Below are 20482 nucleotides of genomic sequence, written 5' to 3' on the forward strand. Positions count from 1 at the left end.
ACCAATTTTTGGAAAGAAAAATCAAAAGTGCTGGGCTAACTTTTTTCTTCATTTTCGATTTTCCGGGAGATAAGAGGGACTTTCGCAAAAATTCGAACGGCACAGTACTGAACATGCATAGCACAACCTGTTTCAGTCGTAAAAACTCATTTTTTCGATAAGTGCTGGGCTAGCCCATTCTATACATTTTGTGAAATATTTTGAGAACCGTGTGGAATGAAACAAAAATTTTAACGGCACAAATCAGCACAAACCTAGCACAATTCAGCACAAAAATTTTTTTTTCGAAAATCGAAAAGTGCTGGGCCAACTTCACACACATAAGAGATATCCGTCGTGAATTGAAAAATTATTGTGATGAATGATTCTTCCAACCTCCGTGGCGATCGTAATGTTGAAATATCTTTCTGGAGGTAAAACATATTATCAATCAAATCTACATTGAGAGAACACGAGTATGTGCATACGTGTCAATTTGAAGAGGAGCCACCCTTGATATCTCGGTCTCCATTCAAAATCAGAACAAATGCAAAAAGATAAATAGTTTGGTTGGTAGGGAGACTTAGACATGCTGAGTCTTCGACTCGTATAAATATTTTAACAGTAGATTGTTGAGGTCAAAAAAAAAACTTTTTTTCCATACCATTTTTTCCTATTCGGCCCTGATATAGCAATTTTAAGTTTTCATAATGAGCTGTACCACCCCTGGCAAAACAAAATTCTCTTCAGAATAGCAAGCTGAATCTGCGACACTACATGCACATCTGTGGATCTTTTAAAAAGAGTTGTATTCAGGCAGAGAACACAATTTTTCGAAATTCCCAGATATTTTTATCATCAAATTACTCGAAAACGGCTCATCATACGAGAAAATATGAGGAATACTTATATTTTACAAAACGTTCAAATATTCATTAAATAGCCTCCAACTCAGTTTCAAGAGTTGGTTTCTTTGAATTTTTGGTATTTTTATGGTACGTAATGGTCATAATGAGAAAACTGGAAAACGTGTGTGATATCTTGTGTTCGAAAAAGATTCATCAAATAAACGAAAAACTATATTTCGAAATTCATTTCATTCGATAAAACCGTTCGTGAAATAGAACTAAAAATAACATTTTTTCATAGATTTTCAACAGCCTGGTATGGGAAAAAAGTGTTTCTTTTGACCTCAAGAATCTGTTGTTAAAATTTTTGTACGAGTCAAAGACTCACCCTGTATACGGTTTATTGGGTGAAATCTACCTCTTTAGCTCCATTGAAAAACGCCATATCAGCCCGATTCTTCGGACTCTCACATAGAGCCATTAACCCTTCCTCCAATGCATCGATATCGACCAGTTCACACGAAATGTAATTCTGTAGAGTGGTCAATATTTGCAGAAGATACGTTCTGATCCGAAGGCCCGTGTTCATTTCGAGCAGTATCCGCTAAAATTTTCATAAAGAAGGTAAGCTCCCCCGGAATATTATAATCGAAGTCTGCGCCCGTATAGCAGGTTCGTTTATTGTTAGAGATGAAATGAAAATCCTCCCCCACTTCCGGGTGATGGATTCTCGGGAAAAAAAAGAGGCGTTCGAGGATGATGGTGCCCGAAAGGAGGAAGCCTTTCCGGATGAAATCGTATCCATATTTTTCTTCTCGTTTTTGCCGGTTTAAAGCCCCGTGGTATTATATTCGGAGGACCTATTGTGGGCGTCTATTCAAGGAAAGCCGGTGAAAATTCAAAGAAAATCCCCGCGCGTATTGTACCTCCTAACTGACGTTTCGTCGGAATAATTTCAACTCTGCATCGGAAAAACCGCCGAGGTAGAGAATACAGGGTGGAGACTCCGTTCGAAACCGAACAGGTGAAATGACAGATGGCCGACAGGTGGGAGTATATATGTGTAAGTTGAAGCATATTCTTATAATATTCGAAGTAATTCGCCCAAACGCAACCAGATTATCAGTTTACAAGATAATGCCCACAAAAAATACTATCATACTGGAGAAAAAAGGTAAAAGACGGACACAAACCATCTAACTATTACCGTAGCGTAGTTATCTACAGAGAAATTCCGAAAATTTGATTATTTTTTGGGATAATAATCAACAAAGAAACAAAAATAAACAGAAATGAAGAAAAATAACTACTCACCGGTCCCAAAGGGTAAAAGTGTTTCTGAAATAGAAAGAATCCGTTATATTTCTTATACCACCAGCAGCCTACTACAATTAATAGATTTCAGAGAGCATTAGCTTGATAAAGTAAGATAAAATGACATGTATAAAAGATGTTCATGAGAGCTTAAAAAAAGCCAGGAGTGAAGAGAAATGTTTAAACGGTCTCTATCAATTCTTGAGTAGTGTATATCACTTCTAACGTAGAAATATTCCTTGGTCTTCGCGAATACAGATCGATAGACTCTAAAACGAATTGTTAAACCGCTTTTTCCGAAAATATCTGGCATCTGATGGAAAAAATGAAAAAAGTTGTGATATGGGAGTATCACACTATTTCCGTTCCTCAAAATCCGTATTGAAATGCATTACGAAATTCAATCTTAATGAAAAACTCCGAGTAATCATTGACCGTGTGAGCATGTAACGCTAGCTAAGAATCAGATTACAGCTTGTCCAACAATAGTTACTGACCTTCGTAATACATATCATAGACGGCCATGTAACAGATATCACGATTAACACTGAAAACGATCGTTCAAAGGATGTCTCAAGTGTATCTGAAAATCATTTTCGGAATCGAAATCAATTTTATTGATTCAACATGTGGTAAAAGTAGTTTTAGATTCTCCATTTCTTAATTCAATACCAGAACCAATTTACATGAATTTGAATATGAAAATTTTGAGAATACTGAAAACGTTTTGGGATTCTTGAGGCCCTTGTTGACTATTTTCTATATGCAATATTGATATATCATTATTATGTTACTCACCCTGATCTCCATCTCTGACAACTCCATTAGTCTCGTCTCACCATCTCTATCATCGGTATAATACAACCTCCTGTCTTTCAGTAAAATAAAAACTAATTTCCAACCCTTATCATTCAGCATCAAGGCTCTTGAGAAGAAAACTGGGCATATACTTTCGTCCACAGATTTCTGAAATGATCATATGGCACTGAACAACGAGCAGACAGAATTAAGTCGAAAAAATAAGTTTCTATCGATCTCAATTTGTTCAAATTATGAATAAAGACAATAACACCTTGAGAACTTCATTGGAAAGCAATGAAAAAACAAATTCATCATCTAATGGTTAGTTTCCTTCTGTCAAAATTCCGGTCTTCATTCATCAGGAATACGTCGGATAAAATGCGGTGTATTCCACAAGCTGTTATCCCTTTCGCTATATATATAATCGCACCCTTCAAGCCACTCGTCCGGAGTGGAAACTGATATTTTCCGGTCGCCACACCGTAATTCTTCTCTATTTATACCCCTCACTTTTATGCAGTCAGATTGTATCGTTACAGTATCTTCGTTTTATTCAGTCAATGACGGCTCGTCCGGGTATGCAGGGTCGGCCGGGCCGACCCAAATATAATCGAGAAATGGAAAATAATTATAATTATTTTATTCTTCAGAACTTATTCCAAATGATTAATTTCGATATTAAATTCTCGATTAATTCCCTAGTAATACGTACGACAACTTATTTCGATCAACGAGACGCCCCTGTCGCCCTGAGTTAGTTTATTTCGAAGTTCTCTTTCCTTACGATAAACACGCTACACGCTAGGTCGGCCAGCCGGCAGTAGCCCAGCGAAACGCTTCAAGTTATTGTACTATACAGCACCTACGTCGCACGCAGTTATCACCAAGTTGAACATCGTATTACGTCGCTGCTAGATACATACACGGTCGGCCAGCACGAGTTGGGGCTACCTTGCTATGGTTTGGTCGTTTAGTTGTCATATTTCTAGATTTCCTCATTGTCTATTCTAAGATATTATATTATCAAATGAATAGTTAATCATTAAATATTATGTCTATTTTAGAAAAGAGCGTATTCGCACCTTTTAAGAGTAGTTTTAGTCAATGAAAATATAATATATCCCTAATTATAGTTAGATTTTTTTATTAATAAATGAATAGTTAATTTTTGAAAAAGGGTATTCCGACCGTATAAGAGTAGTTTAGTGATTTTTTGACCATAAAAATTCGTGATTCCTAGTGCATTTATAAGGGCACGGTGATTTCTAAGCTTCTTGAATACGCGTAGGCCGGCCGGCCGAGCCTCGGAGTGGGGATATAAGAATCGCATCCGCATCGCTGTTCTCATATTGAATTGAATTAGGTCAGTGTCGTAGAATAAGAGAAAGGGGTGCACGTGTATATCAGTTTTCTTCGATTCATTTCGTAAATTTTGACAATCTGAGTGGATTCTAATTTTCTTTAATTGTTGAATAATTGGAGTAGTAGCAAATCGAAACAAACTTTGCATCCTGTCACAAGATCATGTGACAGTAGAAGGAAGAATGGTGAAATAAAGAAAGGAAAAATTAGTACTTTTTCACTTAAAATCAAAATTGTAGATGTGTTTCAGTGAACTTAAAATTTTGATTCGTATTGACGTTTTGTGTTGTAATAAATTTGTTGTCGGTATTTACAGAGAGACACCGAAGAAGAATAAAACTATTATTCAAAAGCTGGGCAAAAACAAAGAAGTATAGTACATTCTTTCTCCAAAAACAAGCCTTTATATCGCATTGAAAACGAAACTTTTATACACTGTTGTATAAAAATAAATCAGACTATATCTACAGGATGGGGCATAAGTTTGGAATAAAATTAATATTTCTTCAATATTAATCAACCACTCAAAATGAAGACACTGAAACCCACCAATTGCTTCTCAATTACCTTCTTCTTCTATCAATGAGTAGTTTCTCAACCAATAACTTAACATCAAGATGCTGAAAACCATGTCATTTCTGATTGCATTTATTTTTGGGAAATAAAATTGAATATTTTTTTCCATCCCTTAGCCGCAACCCTATCCAACTTATCTTCAGAAACTTAATCGACAAAAAATATATCAATATTTAATTTTAGAAAAACAGAGATTCTGGTGGGATTCCGCGTTTTCATTTTCAGTTATTGGTTGGAAAAATAGATATTAATTTTATTTCAGGATATTCCCCTGTATATCCTGGGTCTGGCCGACCCACATGTTATGGGCACGAGCCGTCACTGTATTCAGTGCATACAATATAAACGTTCCAACTTCTTAAATAGCACTCCAATAAACCTGCTTTATGGCCTGAGTGTTACTGGTATTGTACTTGCGGTATTTATGAATATATTTCCGAGGAAATGCGGGGAAATGGCTTCACTCTGAATGCAGTAGACCGTTTTCTCGAGATCCTTGGACTGGATGGTTTCGTAAGAGGAAGAAGGAGTTCGTTCACGAATTTGAAACTTCTACCATTTCGTTTGTTTCGAATATTTCATAGGATAGAAGGATAATGATGATAAAGTTCGTCGACCTGACCGGAAACAAGGAGCGTTTACCGTTAAAAAGTCCTTGTTAAACACATAGCAACTTCAGAATAGGTTTTTTTATTTTCTAATGCGGAAACCACTAAAACATGCATCTATCTTGGAAGTCCCTTAGCATACCATTCTCAGCACTTACGACCTATTTTGGATGAATACTAAAAGCTCTAAACTTAATTATTTCCTCGTGAAATACTCCTCAAAATACCATAAATCAGTCAACAAATACTACTCGTCGCATTGAAAAAATTACTGGAATCATCCAGTTTGTTTAGAAAAATGCCCGTATTTAGCATAACAATGCACACGAGTATGATACGGAAATTATTCCCGGTTTCACTTTATGTTCCCGAAACGCCGTTTTTCATCCTTTCAGTAATTTTTCACATTGTTATCTCGAATTGATAATTTCACACAACGACGGTAGCATAATTCTAATGGGCAAGTTAAACATTTTATTATTCATACATAATTCATTATCATCCTTAATGATTAACGAGTTTCCTGATAAAGAGGCTAACATTCCACGAAGAAAATTTAAATGCATTATGCGAATTTTTAGCACTCTTTATCTGTCATTCTTTTAACAGCAGTTCATTTTGTCTGGCTCAATTGAGTGAAAGTGTTTCAGTAATTCAGAAGTCGATAGTGCAGCAGGAAATGAATAAATGGAAATAATCCACAGGCAGTTGTTCATTTGCACGTGAATGTCCTTATCTTTATTTGAAAAGCTTGCATAAACATACAAACCGAGATAGAGCTTCCTCAGACCGTAAATTATGATAATTGAAGAATGTGAAATGTTGATAGGAACAAGTTGATAAAAAGAAATTGAAACTTCCCGTATTCTTTTCTCGTAAAAGTCAAGAGAAAACCGTTCACTTGATGTAGGTACTCAATAATATCAATTATCTCCATTTCAATTATTTTCATGTTCTGAAAATGTTACCAACAAATGTTATTTTCCGAATTTTGTTGATGTGTTTGGAATTCTGTTTCATGAGTCACCAGTTAAGTTGTGTTAATATTTATTAAATTTTACACGAACTTACCTCGATATAACAAACCAAATGGTTATCCTCGAAAAACTTTGGATCTTCACAAATTATACCTCCTTCATTTCGACATCTCTGAAGAAAAAGTGAAAAGATAATATCGATGATACGTTTTGATAGATACATAAAGATAATATATTTCTCAGATAACTTTCGAATAGAAAATATTGAAAATCGGATAATCCGTCGTCAGTTCCATCAAGAAGACTCCTTGGTGTCAAGTGAACCAGGGCAATTACCGAAAAAAGTAGAAAAATTTACATAACGTTGCAACCCTTATCTGAAAAATGCCATGGCATTTTTCCCGAAAAAAAGAATTTCCATAATCGAATTTAAAAAATAGAAGATTCCAACGTATAAAATTTCTACTATATTGAGCGCCATCTAGCACTGAATGTAAAAAGTTTCTAGAAGTTATATTACAGAGCGCTGCTCATATTACAGGAAACTTTTCATATTACAGGAAATCTTTCATATTACAGGAAACTTTTCATATTACAGGATACTTCTAATTTTACAGATTTCTGCTCCAGTTAGCGGTTTCTGTAATTTGACTACATCGTATAGTTCACATATTTCCCAAGAGATTCCACCACCTCTAAATTTCGATATTTGTATCAATGACATCAAGACGAACTGAGAATTTATATTAGCTACTTTATGGAAAATCATAGTTCGGCATCTACTTCATAATAAATTGGGAAATGCACCTGTCAATTCTTGATACAGAAACGGAAAGCAAACTTTTAAAAATACTCACAACAGGTTCGACTAGAAAATCGAATTTGGATACATTTTGTCTCAACACATAGCGAACGGTAGCTCTCCTTTTGAATTTCAACATTTCTTTGTAAACGTCCACCATTTTTTCGTGTTCTTCAAGCACACGCTCTACAAGAAAATCATATGAAAACTAATAATTTTAATATGAAAACATAATATCTAAACCGTCAGAAATAAAAATACATTGTTGTTGGAGAAATTCATTTTATTATAAAATTTATGAATGAAAAAAGGTTCAAACTAGAGAGCTTGGAGGCCTGAAGGCATAAAATTGTTAAATTCTTGACAATACTATATTCGAAATTTCAAACTATGAACGCATTTAAATAAAACATTAAGCAAAAAACTTTTTTATTCTGACTATCAGCATTGAAATCGAAGCAAATTCAGAAAATTCTCTAAGAAGACTTTGAAAGCAATTTTATGGGAAAAATGCACTTACCGGCCTTTTTATCCACCCAGATTTCTACCAACGACCAAAATGCCGTAGTGGTAAATTCCATTTTTTGTGCGAGTATCTTGCATAAATCATGTACAATCATAGACCTCTCAACATCCATAACTACTTTGCCTACATCCGAGTAATCGGATTTGTAAAAAGTTATTTTAACAGGTCTTTCATGCTAAAATGAGAAAACAACCAATTATGTACATACGTAAATTTCAATTTCATAATGATCCTCTGATCGTCATCAACAATGAAGTGGATCAATAGGAGATCGAAGACTAGCATCGATTTCTTCTTCGAGAATACAGAGGTAAGTATGCTTTCGAGGAAATAGGTAAGATTAAGGTGGTATAAAGTTTTTTGCAACTCATATTTCCAATGAATCTCCCCAAAATAAAAATAAAATACTCCCTTCAAATTTTCGCTTCATTCATCAAATATTCCTGAAGAATTCATATGAAAACTCCACACTCTACTCGTAGTAAACAAGTTCCATTGATAAATAATTTAATTTATTCAAGTAAGTACACATCATTTGAACCCGACACATTGCATTATGACTACCTTAGATAAATAATTTTATTGGAATTTACGTTTCATTAAAATCGAATTGATAATTGGCCTTCAAATACGTACCTACCTACATATATAACTTCATATGGCGTGAGAATACCATAAAAGTCTCCTCTGTTTCGAATAGTGAAAACATATATGTATATCTATATAATTACTCGATATTTAATACAAAAAATTAGTAACAAAGACCATGAAATATGAACATACTAAAAAAGCTACCTTCTCAACTTCCAAACGCCTATATGGGTATGACGGAGCACACATGCAAGGTCCATCTATGATTGTGGAACATCGTTCTGCAAAAAAAACAACAATTATTTCAAAATTTCGAAATTCAATTAAATATGTATTAATTTGAGAACAAGAACATACAATAATGAAATAATAAGGCCTGACATTCTACTCAGTATTTTTCGGTAAATCTCAAAAAATTATGGCCTCGAACTCACCTCTCTTTTTACGGACAGAAGAAAGAAGATTCATTTTCACCGAAATAAATACAATTACTCCCCAAAACGATATAAAAACAGAGAAAACGTATAGAACGGTAGTTGAGTCCTTGATGCGTTAAACAACACGACCTCTCGAAGAATAAATGAATGAATGACCTGCCAATTCAACACTGTTATTAATACTTCGTTTATTACCGAAGTAGGTACTATCAATGAATATTCAAGGAATAATTCAGACAACAACAAGAGATTATTTCGATAAAGAAATTCCGTTGATATTCATTACTTTCATATTACCCTTCACTAAATGTAAGTAATTTAACATTAAAGCATCTTAATCAAGCTGAGGAATAGTTTGCAGAAAAATATAAATTTTTATGATCATTATTTACTCACGGCAGACTCTATCTGCTTCACTTTGAATTCCAAATATCCTAAGACCTGACGCCAGACCTCTACCTATAAAACCTGACATCCTTTCGAAAATTTTTGTCTCAAGTACGCACAGACAGCCTCAATTATTCAAAATAACGACGAAAAACACTAACAAAAATACGACACAGATTACAAGAACACACACAAAATACAAATGAGATTTCGATTGTAATATGGCTAATTCTTTATAGGTTTTTTTTGTGAAATTCGAATCGCGCATGAACTATTTCGTTTTTTCTTGCGGAAATCACACAGTGTTCACTATATGGGATGAGTAAATATTTACATCTTAAATTTTTTTCATAGTATGTTCGTTTTGCTGTTTATTATGTTCAAGAATGGGCCTTTGAATTGAATGCAAAAGGTGAAATGAAACGCATTCTGAAATTTTCGAAGGTTATGAATATGCGATGTGCATATAAATAATAAAAAAGAATTTGCAGGAAAATCAGTGGAGCTAACTCCATGAAATTTGGTTCAAAATCGAGCACCATTCCAAAAAGATCCTCTCAAGTCTCAGCTATATTGACTCCAGATACTTAATATGTTTTGTAGTAGTACATGGGCAAGGGTTTACTATTTTGTGACAATGATTCAATATCAATCCTATGATTTTTTTTTCGAAAATGCAAATTTTTCCAAATCAACGAGTCCAAAACAGCTCAAATTTGGTATATATCAGATCGGAATTACCATAGTTTGATTTCTCTATGGTAGTTTACGAGAAAAATCCTGAAAGACTGTCGAATTTTCAATTCCTGCTTAGAAATCTACATAAATAGATAAATTTCTCTTTCGTGCTAGATTGCATAGCATGCCCTTGTTGCCATTTCCATATTTGGGTCAAATATCGTTCAACATGCAATGTTATGAAAACAGTTGATCTGCAAATTTCTGGAAGAAAGAGACAGGAAGAAAACACTGAACCTACGACAAAATGAACGAGGTTACTACGAGGCCTTGCTCTGGTTGGCGCGAAACGAGCAGTAGTATATTGATCCAAACATCGTTGTCGCGACGTAGTTTTTGTGCGAATTTGATACGTTGGAAGAATGCATTCAACGATAGAAACCAGCTTGGCGAATTCATTGTTATTGTTAACAATAACAATTTATTGCCTTTTTAAACCAGTATCGGCATTTCTCTCAATCCCCTAACTTCAAAACGGGGCAAATTGTTTAAATACAAAATATTTTGGAGACATTCTAGATAGAGCATTGCATTTTCGAAATTTATTAATTATAAAATTTGCAACCCAGAGATTGTTCGATCTTTTTCCGCAGGTCGTACCAATTCTGTGTAAGAAAAGTATCGAATTCGATATTAAATCTAGTTTTATTTTCATAATCTTCCCTTGATCCTGAACTGCATCTATCTAACCTTTCAATTCTCGTTTTTCTCCTTCAATCAGTGATGACTCGTGATGTTTATAATACAATGACGTCAAAAAAGATCGGATAAACCAGAGACTCTGGTCTCCGCTGGATAAACCAAGAAATTCGCTTCAGATAAAGGTAATAGCCAATGAAATGTTATTCTACTGCTGTTATCGATGTTTATATTTTCCTACGTGTTGTATGCGTTTTTCGAGACATATGAATGTTACGATTACTAGGAAATGCATCTCCGAATATATTAGATAACATTGAAACGACACGGATAAGATATCAATTCGTGCCACTCCTTCCATATTGTATATAGTAGGTTTTATTGGCGTTGAGTAAAAGAATTACTAATGTATACGATTCTCGCATCCGCCATTTTGCAATTTCTGATAATCCTTTTTGCAAAAACAGAATTTCTTAGCTTTTGTGAGATGAATCACTTGAGAATATGAATTGGTGCAGATATTTTCAGTTATCGTCTTCTCTCTACGTGTGTTAAGCTCAATATAATATGTTGGAACCAAAAAAGTCAAATCGTCAATGTTAATGATTGGTTACTTTGTATTCTTCTCTTCATTTCGAGACGTTGAGTTCCTATCAACATAATTTGTCCGAAAGATTAGTGTGTCGAAAGCACGGAAAAAACTCAGATTGATTTTTCTGTTCGAAATTCAGGCAAAAAAACAACTCGTAACAATATTCGTTGTTGCAGAATGGCGTATGCGCTAGTCATATCTTCTGATTATATTTGTCCAAACAGAACTTATATGCGAAGCGCGGATTATTTATTTGATCTGGGCATTAAGTACCCAAAGGCGAGGACTACTCTGGAAACGAATCTTTAATAAATATTGTCCATTATTCACCCACTAATGATTAAATGATGCTAAAAATATGCTTTCTTTAATGACTGATAGCAACATCTCCAACTTGCGGAATCAGCAGTCAACGTCTCATGACTTCAGTCCATCCGGAACCCAATTCCATAATTTTTTTTATGTTCTTCTTGCCTCTGGTATTTATTTTCTTCCAATTATAGTTCCAATTCCGCCTCTTATCTTTTTTCCCTTCATTGTTTGCCTTTTCATGTTTCACACGCTGATCTCAAACTTTTTAAATCGCTCATGAGAACTTGAAGCATAATCCACACATGCAACAGATGCACCTAAGATGCAAGATTCTTCAACTTAAGGGGAAGTAAATCAAAATTTGAAAAGACCTGCGAATTAACCTCCTTCATCAAGCAAAATTGTATTCCTAATACAATCTGGACTGTAGTCATGAAAAATTGAGAATAGAGCTTTCGTCTTCTATCAGAGACAACTTGTTGCCCCTGGCTTCATGCGATTTTGTCTTTATTCTAAAAATTTCTTTTTCATAGAGTGGATGGGTATAACTCACCATCCTCGTCATCCTCACCATCGTGGCAATGACTTCCCAAACAATCCATTATGATCGAGCGATGAAACAAATCGCGTATCTACGCGAAACGCACTAAGAATATAATAGAATAATAGGTGGAAACTGTGGAAAGATAGGAAAGATTAAAGTCAGTATAAAAAATAGCACTTTTTTCCCATTTTCCGACAGGAACATATGGGATATATCAAAAAAGGAACTGTGGGATTAAAATACGGCAGTCCAGCTCGTAACACGTTATTTCCTGCACCTCGAAAATACGCGCTCTGGCAGCAAGGCACCAAAACAGACTGAATTACTAAAACGGGAATTACGAGAATGAGAACATGAGAAGCGATTCAATGCGCGTCGCCTTCTCTGATAACAATATACAGGTGTCCTAACCAAAATGCAACTCCCTTTAAACAATTGTTTTTTTCTACAGTATGGTGCCCTGTTTGGTCCCCCACTTCTTCCTCCTAAAAGCCAAAAGGACCCCTCAAGTTTTCAAATGACAATGATAAAAACCCACTTATTCAGCATAATTAGCTGATAATTACAACCCAGTCTATCCACCCACACACTGAAGAACTTGAGTATTTTCATCCAGTTATGTATATATGCATTTATTCCTTTTTAAGAAGTAATTCTTGAGACATATTTTATAAAATTGGTCACCTACAGTTTTATACTCAACTGAAACCCAACCTATCCCTTTCCAATAAGTATAATAAATATATTACCCTCCATGGTAGGGAAATTTCAACGAACATTAAATGCTTACAAAAACTTTATTATTTTTATATTTTATATATAAAAACACATACAAATCAAATAAATACATGATCATATCAGATACAAAATATCCCTTGTGCATATTGAAACTACATTATTATAAATAGATTATGAGCAGTACAATCATCTTTGGCTTTGTTTCAAGGCATTACCAGTTATCTAAAAAGTCCAGTCCTGTTTTTGGTAATAAATCGTTTGAAGAATTATCTGTTTCCACTTCTTCCAAGTCAATTTTCTGCTTGACTGGTTCTATTTCCTGAATTGAAAAAATAATTTAATTAAAAATATTACAAACCTGAAGTTTATATCAAACCTTCACTGCAGGTTTCCTAGGAATATTGACGACTCTATTAGGCTTCTTCATCTTGGTATCTTTAGAAGTGAGTATGGACAAATCTCTTTGACTGCGTGTTTTAAAACTGAAAGGAGCTGAATGTTCATCTCGATAAGAACAGTTATTTTCATCAATAATAATTTTAGAAGAATATTCTTGGCTTTTTTTGAATCCTCCTTCATCTTGGTAATTATATTTTATTTGTACTTCAGGCTTAATAATACTTTCATTCAATATTTGTTCTTGTTCATCAGGACTAAGGGTATTCCATAAATCCTCGTAAGCTGCTTTAGTTTGATTTATGTCATTATAAATTCGGGAGGCGATAGAATTCATGGAACTGAAGTATTCTTCAGCTCTTTTATTCAAATCCATGTTCGAAAGAAGTTAGTTCAACATAACCTGAATAAATGCAGTTAATTACTGTACTAATGACATCATGATATCCAAAGGATATAAAAATATAATTCGAAAACTTTCATTTAGCAGTAGAAACATGCTAATATTGCATTAACCCTTTGGTTTAGACACATTTCAGAAAATTTTTGAAAAATTCACGTATTGAAAAAACTGTCACCCTGACATTTACAGTTAACCTAAAATTAGTAAAATTTACCATAAAGTAAGTCAAGTCTGTTACGAGGAGCTAAATGCTCATACCCGTACCGACGTTGCCACGTCTACCTCTCATTCTGAAACTGTCAACTTCGGTACTGAAACTTCAACCAGCTGTCAGATAGACGTCAAAATAAAATTGTGGAGGTGTTGTGTAGGCAAAAATAACACATAATTTGGAATATTATTTTACTTCTAGTTAAAATACGTACATTGAAATGCATTATTTTTGTTTTTAATTTGATGGTGGTGTTAATCCTAGTGATTCTTTAGCCAACAGTGTTAAATGTGCGTTATTAATGCCAGTAATGGTAATGAAAGTATTCAATATCTTGGGAAAGTCACACAGTATTTTAGCAGGAAGTGAATAATTATGCCATTTTCTCGTTGTGTTGTTGGATGTGGAGGCTGAGGAAACAGTGTTAAGTTTTTTTCCTATTCCGGAAGAAATTTCTGTATTTTAGCATAAGAAGCTTCACTTAAATTACTTGACGAGGAGACAACAAAAATGCTATTATTAAGAAAGCTGACTTATACTAGTTTACCTTTCTGGCTCCTGTTTACTTTAGCGCCCACCTTGGATGTTTGTCTTCGATTTTTTCATCAATTTCAATGAATTCGAATGTTGGCATTAAGAGAACTCGATGAGTTAATGATTTCAGTTATTTATTTATACTCATATTTATGCTGTTTTTCTTAATAGTTCTATTTTGTATCGATTATATTTTTATACTGTTCCTGGGCAGAAAGACCTGAGTTGTTAGCGCTTGGAAACATTGTTTCAATAAAGTTTATTACTTCTACTATCGTGTTCCTGTGTTATATATACCTATAGTGAATACACCTTTTCAATGAAACGGTGCATCTTTTCAAGAATATTTAATACAACTAAATTACACAAAACTATGTATTTACATTTTGAGAAAATATTCATTCCATCTCTTATTACCCGTACAAACGCTGTAGAAATAAAGGCCAGGAACAATGGTCTACTATGGTGATCCATATGGATCCACGGTTTCACAATCCCCATAGCAGTATTTTATTACAGGTTGGTCATCATTCCTTTATCTGCATATACATCAATTCAGCTGTGCTAACCCTTTTGTGAAATACTTTCCTGGAATATTTTGTTCCAAATATTTTATAGAGCAACCTAGGTAAAAGGCCAATTAAAAAGTATTTGTAGGCTGCTACGCTCTGAATGCTTTCGTACATCCGGCTTATCTTCTGGGAATAAAATCTGCCACTTCTTGATTTGTTTTTCAAAATTTCAATAAATTAGGTATTCTGTATTCACTGAAAGAAAATTTATTGTTAATTCAGAAATCTTGATATATGATGATGATAGTTATCATATCAAAAGTTTAATATCAACTTACTTTTCATATATCTATTTATCTATTACAGATTGCCAAATAAATATTCTTAGAGTTCTAGATGAAGTTAAATACTTTATACCTTGGAACAACGAAAATATTCGTCAAGTGAGGAGTTTTACTTGTAATGACGCTTTTGCTTGCCTCCACAATTTTTGTGAGGCTAGAAGGTTGGAGGGGCCTATAATGGTCCAAATCTTTGTTTTGACCGAGAGGGTCTTTCGACCAGGTTCAGTCTTCCAAGTAATGATTCTAATGTTCTTCAGTTGTTCGAGGAACGCTACAGGACCCTTATGTTGTTATATGTAGATATATCAGTTTAATTTAACGTTCCGCTCAAAACTTCTTGTTGTTAGTGTTGTTAATCATGTTGTAAGTGATTGCAACCCTGTTATTTGTGTTGCATTGGTCATCTATTCAATACAGATTTTCTGATATAACTATTACCACAATTTCACAAAAAATATTAATGAAAAATGTAAATAATAAACGGTCTTTGCGTCTTTGATAACAAAATAAAAATAAATAAGACAAGTGAAATGAGTTGACAGGCTGTCAGAGATGAACAGTTGACAGTTTTCAAATGTTCTGTGGCTTAAAAAGTAGACGACAGACGTGGCAACGTCGGTTCGGGTATGAGCATTTAGCTCCTCGTCAAGTCTGTTCTGTGAAATTTACTGTTGTCTTGTCAAAGAGGTTAATCTTTAGTCTTGTCAAGCACAGAATATACTAACATTTTTTTATATTCACCTTTCAGAGGACTTGGGTACTCCAGATTTTCTTCAGGGATGAAGAAAATATCCAAAAATCAAGGAAATTCTAATTAAAAAGACTTTATAATCATAAAATTTATTATAATGATACAAAACTAGACATTCTAAAATTCTTTGTTTTATAACCGCTGGCATAAACTTTATAATAGAAAATGATTTCTCGATAAATATAGTTGAATCTCTTGAGGAAGCATGAATAATGGAGAGGTTGGTTATCACCGAATTCATTCTACTAATAATTGGCAGCAGCAAAGTATCCATCTTTTCCAATCATATATGAGTATTCCTGCCATACTGAAATCTATCAGGCATGTTACACATGACTTGTTCCATTGGCATTCCTATAAAAAGTGTTTTATGATTGAAATGTATTGAAAAATCTTAAATTTTTGAGTTTTGTTCGCAAGTCACGCTTAAACATGAAAGGGCATTTTACACATACCTATTGGTGACTGTGGGATTACTCCATTGTTCACTCCTGTACTAATGCTACTTTGTGCTGGGCTTCGTGTATAACTTTTCAAGTCAGCTAATAAATTCTGCCAGACAGCTATCTTATCATAATGCCTCTTCAAGAGTTCCTCTTTTCTTGCTAGCTCTAAACGTAACTCACTTATATCTTCTCTAACAACAATCTCAGGTTTGAGAGCTGATAAAAGAAATCTTTTCTGTAAGAAAAATGCGTCCATTTGTCTAGCCAAATCAATGAATCTCAAAGTTGTCTGTTCAACTTGTACTTTGATTTCTTCTTTATCTGTTGTAGGAACAGCTTCATCTTCTGTTAGGACGTTCAGGCAATGCTGAAAGGCTTCTTCAAACTCATCTACTAAATTACCACTACCGTTTGTTGGTGTTGCCATAGCTGAAACTGGTGGAGATGCTTCCTTCATTTGTATTATATCACTATTATTTTTTATAGCTACTGTAAACTTCAAAATTTCAAAATAAATAAATTATTGAGGTTAAATTTTAGACATATGACATATTATATCATACCACTGAATCAAATATAAATGTCATTGTAAAAAAAGTCTGTAAACAGAAAGGTTTTCATTTATTTTATTACTAATTCATGCGATATTTCATTTGGCATTATTCAAAGGCATCAAACGGAAATGTATCAATTTCTGAAACCAAATTTCGGATCTGATTCATACGAATCTGAATCAGCGGTTCATTCGTTTCTATGAAAATCTCATATCTTGCGAGAGAAACAAATATCTTTACAAATATCCATGCTGCGCAAAAAATTTAACAATTTATAATAAGCTTTATTCCTCGAACGAGTTTCTTCCCATTTTCAATCTAAAATCGTCTATTGTGATGAAATATATTAAAATCACAAGTTGAATCAAAATATTCATGTTACTCGATATCAAAATGGTGTTCTAACAGTAATAATATTGCCTTTAAAAATATCTTATATGATTTGTTTGGATAAGAACTTCGGGCGCATCGTGATGAACGCATTTCAAGTTTTTCAAATCTAGTTTAAGACTTTTAATTAAGAGTTTTCAAATCGATTCCTTTGTTCCAATGGACAGGTGAGTGTCAAGTGGTCTTTGTTTATATCTATCAGCTGTTTTGTATTTTCATTGTGTAATCACTAATGTCTTTGTCAGTGCAATGAGAATCAAAATTATCCGGAAGTTTGAATTTGTTAAATTTTTCGTAATAAATATCTGTCTGTAAGCTGAGAAATGTGAATAGTGCATTTTCCTAAATGAAAAATCCTGTGTGTATTTCCAATATTGAGTGTTGCTAAAATGTACTAAGGTTGTTTTTATTTTTCTATAGAGTCAACCTAAGCATGCCCAATTCAAGGCAAACTTATCAAGAACTACCAGATTTCGACCATGATGATGAACCTAGTGTATTGGTTCATACTGCTGAAGCACCAAGAACGAAATGGAATCATATAAGAGATCTAGATTCATTTCTGAAAATGGTTTATGAATACCATCAAAGGCATGGATTCACCTGTATTGTTGCTAAAGAAGTTTGTGAGACATTGCGACGTATATTTATGTCTATATTCCCATTATTCTTATTGTACGGAATAGATTATCCACTTTTATTTAGTTACAAAGCATCTGATTCAAATCTGACCTTTAACGATCTGATACTGCCATTTGATAAAGTAATAAAAAGTTTTGGATTCTGGACTTGGGGATGGATAGTGATGCTCATAATAGTTTTCATTTTCTTTTCAATTCGTTCAATTTTGAAGGTCAGATATTTTTACGAAATAAAGCAATTTTACAACACTGCCCTTAAAATAGAGGAAGAAGATATAGATAACTATGTATGGCAAGACGTTCAGAAGAAAATCATCGAGGCACAAACTGAACTTTCCATGTGTGTTCATAAACGTGAATTGACAGAGCTTGATATACATCATAGAATTCTGAGGCAGCAAAATTATTTCATAGCTATGGTGAATAAGCATTTGATTCCTCCTCGTATCAAGATACCTCTGCTTGGTGATGTGATGTATTGGTCAGTTGGATTTCAACTAAACTTACGGTTCATTTTGTTTCACTTCCCCTGGGGCGCCTTCAAGGATTCTTGGCACTTGAGAGATGAATACAGAAAGGCTTCATTGAAAACCGAATTGGCCAATCAAATGAAGCTTGCAATAAGATTGTTTGCTGTGGGCAATTTAATTTTATGCATACCCATATTTCTTTGGCAATTTGTTTACTCCTATTGCTACAACAGTGATTTGATTGTACGAAAGGTCCCTTGGGAGTTTGCCACCAGAAATTGGTCGTTATATGGAAAGCAATATTTGAGGCACTTCAACGAGCTCGATCATGAGTTAGAAATACGGTTAAATAAGGCTCACAAACCTGCAACTAGATATCTGGAAATATTTTTTTCGCCTTTTAACGCGATAATTGCTCAAACTGTACAAATTTTGGTGGCTTCGACGTTGATGGCTTTCTATGTTTTAACCCTGATTCACGAGGACATATTGGCTATAGGAAATGCTGTTCTCATTTTTACAATAGCATCAGTGATCATAATAGTTTGCAAAAGTCAAATGCCCAAGGAACACGTCCCAAATAGTCCCGACATCTTGCTGGCTAATGTACTGGTACACACACATTATTTACATCAGGAATGGCAGAGCAAGGCTCACACAGCCAAAGTGCGAACAGAATTCGAAAGATTATTTCAGCTCAGAATCCAAGGTGAATATTACAAAAGTTGTTGTATGGAGTTGGAAATGGACATCAAAAAATCATTTTAATTTTTTAGGAATCATTGAAGATTTATTGTCTCCCTTCATGACGCCTTTTCTTCTGTTTTTCTATGTTGCTCCCAAGTCGAAGGACATTGTGGATTTCTTTTATAACTTCACTGTTTCCGTAACTGGTGTTGGTGACGTATGCAGTTTTGCTGTGATGGATATTAGAAAACATGGAAATCCTGATTGGCATCATAAGAATGTTGGTGATAAGGAAGCGCCCACACAGTTTGCTCAGGCTGAGGATGGGAAAGTCGAATTGTCCCTTCTGCATTTCAAACATACCAATCCTAATTGGCAACCACCCACAGAGGCACAATCATTTTTCCATTCTATACAAGATCATGTGAGTATCCGTCTGTTCCGATATTCCTGAATAGTACTGTCAGTATTTCAGAAACGATGCCTATTGGCCCAGTCGTTCGAGTTCTATTGTTATTCGATTGCGGGCCAGTACTAACAGCAATATCGGAACAGGCCCTATATTTTCTCATTTATCACTATTCAATGAAAACTGACTGATTGCCTTTTTTCAGGAAAATGAAATTGATGACCTGATGAGTGTAGATAGTTCCTTACATCAGTATGCACCAAGGATGCAAGGCTCTCAGAATTGCCAGCTGATGAGGGAAAATCCAATCGAGACTTCCGAGAAGGAAGTAAGCAGGGGAGCCTTGTACTTACATCTTTTACGCAGTCAACATGAACAGAGTCGATCCATAAGGATACCTCCGCAAGAAAACACACCTCTACTTTTTAATCACTAATCTAGTCATAAAATACACTTCAGAAAAGTGATAATGTGTGATACAGAGTGGTCTTAGAAATCTGTTGAAATTGTGTCACTCAATATCTCCCTTTGCCATTCTTTAATCTTAGGAAGATTTCATTTGAATTTTAACATTGAAATTATTTTATTCTTTCGAACTATCGGATTATTAGATATTTTATCAAGCGATTTTTGAGTAGGTTGTAACGTTTTTGAAATATCTTGAAAAAGGTAGCTTTAAAATTAAGTGTAATCAGGAATCTTTGTGAGTTAAGTGCGAATTGATTTTTCTCATTGTGTGTTTATAACATTAAATGCATATTCAGTACCTTATTTGAAATGAATGACTGATTATTTTTGTATGAATTTTTATTGTATAGATGTCAAGTGATATAATAGTCTGTGAAAAAATCTCTTGTAATTGACATAATTTTATGGAATGATTTGGCTTGAAATCTGGTAAAAACCAAGAAAATGGTTGTTATTTATGTTTATTGAACATACGGAATAAAAAATTTCTGAAAG

At 34.2% G+C, this 20482-nt stretch overlaps 4 protein-coding genes across 11 annotated transcripts in view; 1 reads left to right on the plus strand and 3 right to left on the minus strand.

Annotated features, from left to right (window-relative positions):
* The window catches only part of LOC123312045, a 153993-nt gene extending 141861 nt beyond the window's left edge, over window positions 1-12132 (minus strand). For 4 of the 7 annotated variants that reach the window (XM_044896239.1, XM_044896238.1, XM_044896233.1 and 1 more), the window contains exons 1-7: window positions 9218-9418; window positions 8589-8665; window positions 7788-7968; window positions 7323-7453; window positions 6560-6637; window positions 2940-3107; window positions 2142-2165 (exon numbers count right to left, since the gene is read on the minus strand). In XM_044896239.1, the coding sequence (XP_044752174.1) occupies window positions 2142-2165; window positions 2940-3107; window positions 6560-6637; window positions 7323-7453; window positions 7788-7968; window positions 8589-8665; window positions 9218-9296 (738 nt within the window). In that variant the 5' untranslated portion in view covers window positions 9297-9418. Of the gene's footprint in view, window positions 1-2141; window positions 2166-2939; window positions 3108-6559; window positions 6638-7322; window positions 7454-7787; window positions 7969-8588; window positions 8666-8818; window positions 8946-9217; window positions 9420-12042 lie in introns of those variants that run through there. The other 3 variants (XM_044896234.1, XM_044896237.1, XM_044896235.1) reach the window with 3 other exon arrangements.
* Window positions 12133-12811: 679 nt separating this feature from the next.
* Window positions 12812-13766, minus strand: LOC123312595 (uncharacterized protein C1orf198 homolog). Its single transcript, XM_044897106.1, has 2 exons — window positions 13148-13766; window positions 12812-13090 (listed from the first exon to the last, which is right to left on the minus strand). The coding sequence occupies exons 1-2, from the start codon at window positions 13541-13543 to the stop codon at window positions 12983-12985; spliced, it is 504 nt and encodes a 167-aa protein (XP_044753041.1). The 5' UTR covers window positions 13544-13766; the 3' UTR covers window positions 12812-12982.
* Window positions 13767-15995: 2229 nt separating this feature from the next.
* LOC123312594 (mediator of RNA polymerase II transcription subunit 28-like) lies at window positions 15996-16902 on the minus strand. Its single transcript, XM_044897105.1, has 2 exons — window positions 16378-16902; window positions 15996-16276 (listed from the first exon to the last, which is right to left on the minus strand). Exons 1-2 carry the CDS (start codon window positions 16823-16825, stop codon window positions 16206-16208), a joined length of 519 nt encoding a protein of 172 aa, XP_044753040.1. The 5' UTR covers window positions 16826-16902; the 3' UTR covers window positions 15996-16205.
* Window positions 16903-16974: 72 nt separating this feature from the next.
* On the plus strand, window positions 16975-20481 carry LOC123312588 (autophagy-related protein 9A). Of its 2 annotated transcripts, none has more exons than XM_044897095.1 (4): window positions 16975-17479; window positions 17733-19132; window positions 19200-19534; window positions 19725-20481. In XM_044897095.1, the coding sequence occupies exons 1-4, from the start codon at window positions 17472-17474 to the stop codon at window positions 19953-19955; spliced, it is 1974 nt and encodes a 657-aa protein (XP_044753030.1). In that variant the 5' UTR covers window positions 16975-17471; the 3' UTR covers window positions 19956-20481. The 2 variants fall into 2 exon arrangements, with proteins under 2 accessions (XP_044753030.1, XP_044753031.1); XM_044897096.1 differs by lacking the exon at window positions 16975-17479 and adding an exon at window positions 17514-17670.
* The last annotated feature ends 1 nt before the right edge of the window (window position 20482 follows it).

Source organism: Coccinella septempunctata, chromosome 4 (genome assembly GCF_907165205.1).
Source record: "Coccinella septempunctata chromosome 4, icCocSept1.1, whole genome shotgun sequence".
Lineage (NCBI taxonomy): Eukaryota > Metazoa > Arthropoda > Insecta > Coleoptera > Coccinellidae > Coccinella > Coccinella septempunctata.

Coding starts and splice junctions, on each gene's coding strand:
- LOC123312595 (XM_044897106.1), bottom strand. CDS start 13,543: ATGGATTTGAATAAAAGAGCTGAAGAATACTTCAGTTCCATGAATTCT. Junction 13,091..13,147: donor CTAGGAAACCTGCAGTGAAG/GTTTGATATAAA, acceptor TTTTCAATTCAG/GAAATAGAACCAGTCAAGCA.
- LOC123312594 (XM_044897105.1), bottom strand. CDS start 16,825: ATGAAGGAAGCATCTCCACCAGTTTCAGCTATGGCAACACCAACAAAC. Junction 16,277..16,377: donor AATCCCACAGTCACCAATAG/GTATGTGTAAAA, acceptor CACTTTTTATAG/GAATGCCAATGGAACAAGTC.
- LOC123312588 (XM_044897095.1), top strand. Junction 19,133..19,199: donor ATTTCAGCTCAGAATCCAAG/GTGAATATTACA, acceptor TTAATTTTTTAG/GAATCATTGAAGATTTATTG. Junction 19,535..19,724: donor TCCATTCTATACAAGATCAT/GTGAGTATCCGT, acceptor GCCTTTTTTCAG/GAAAATGAAATTGATGACCT.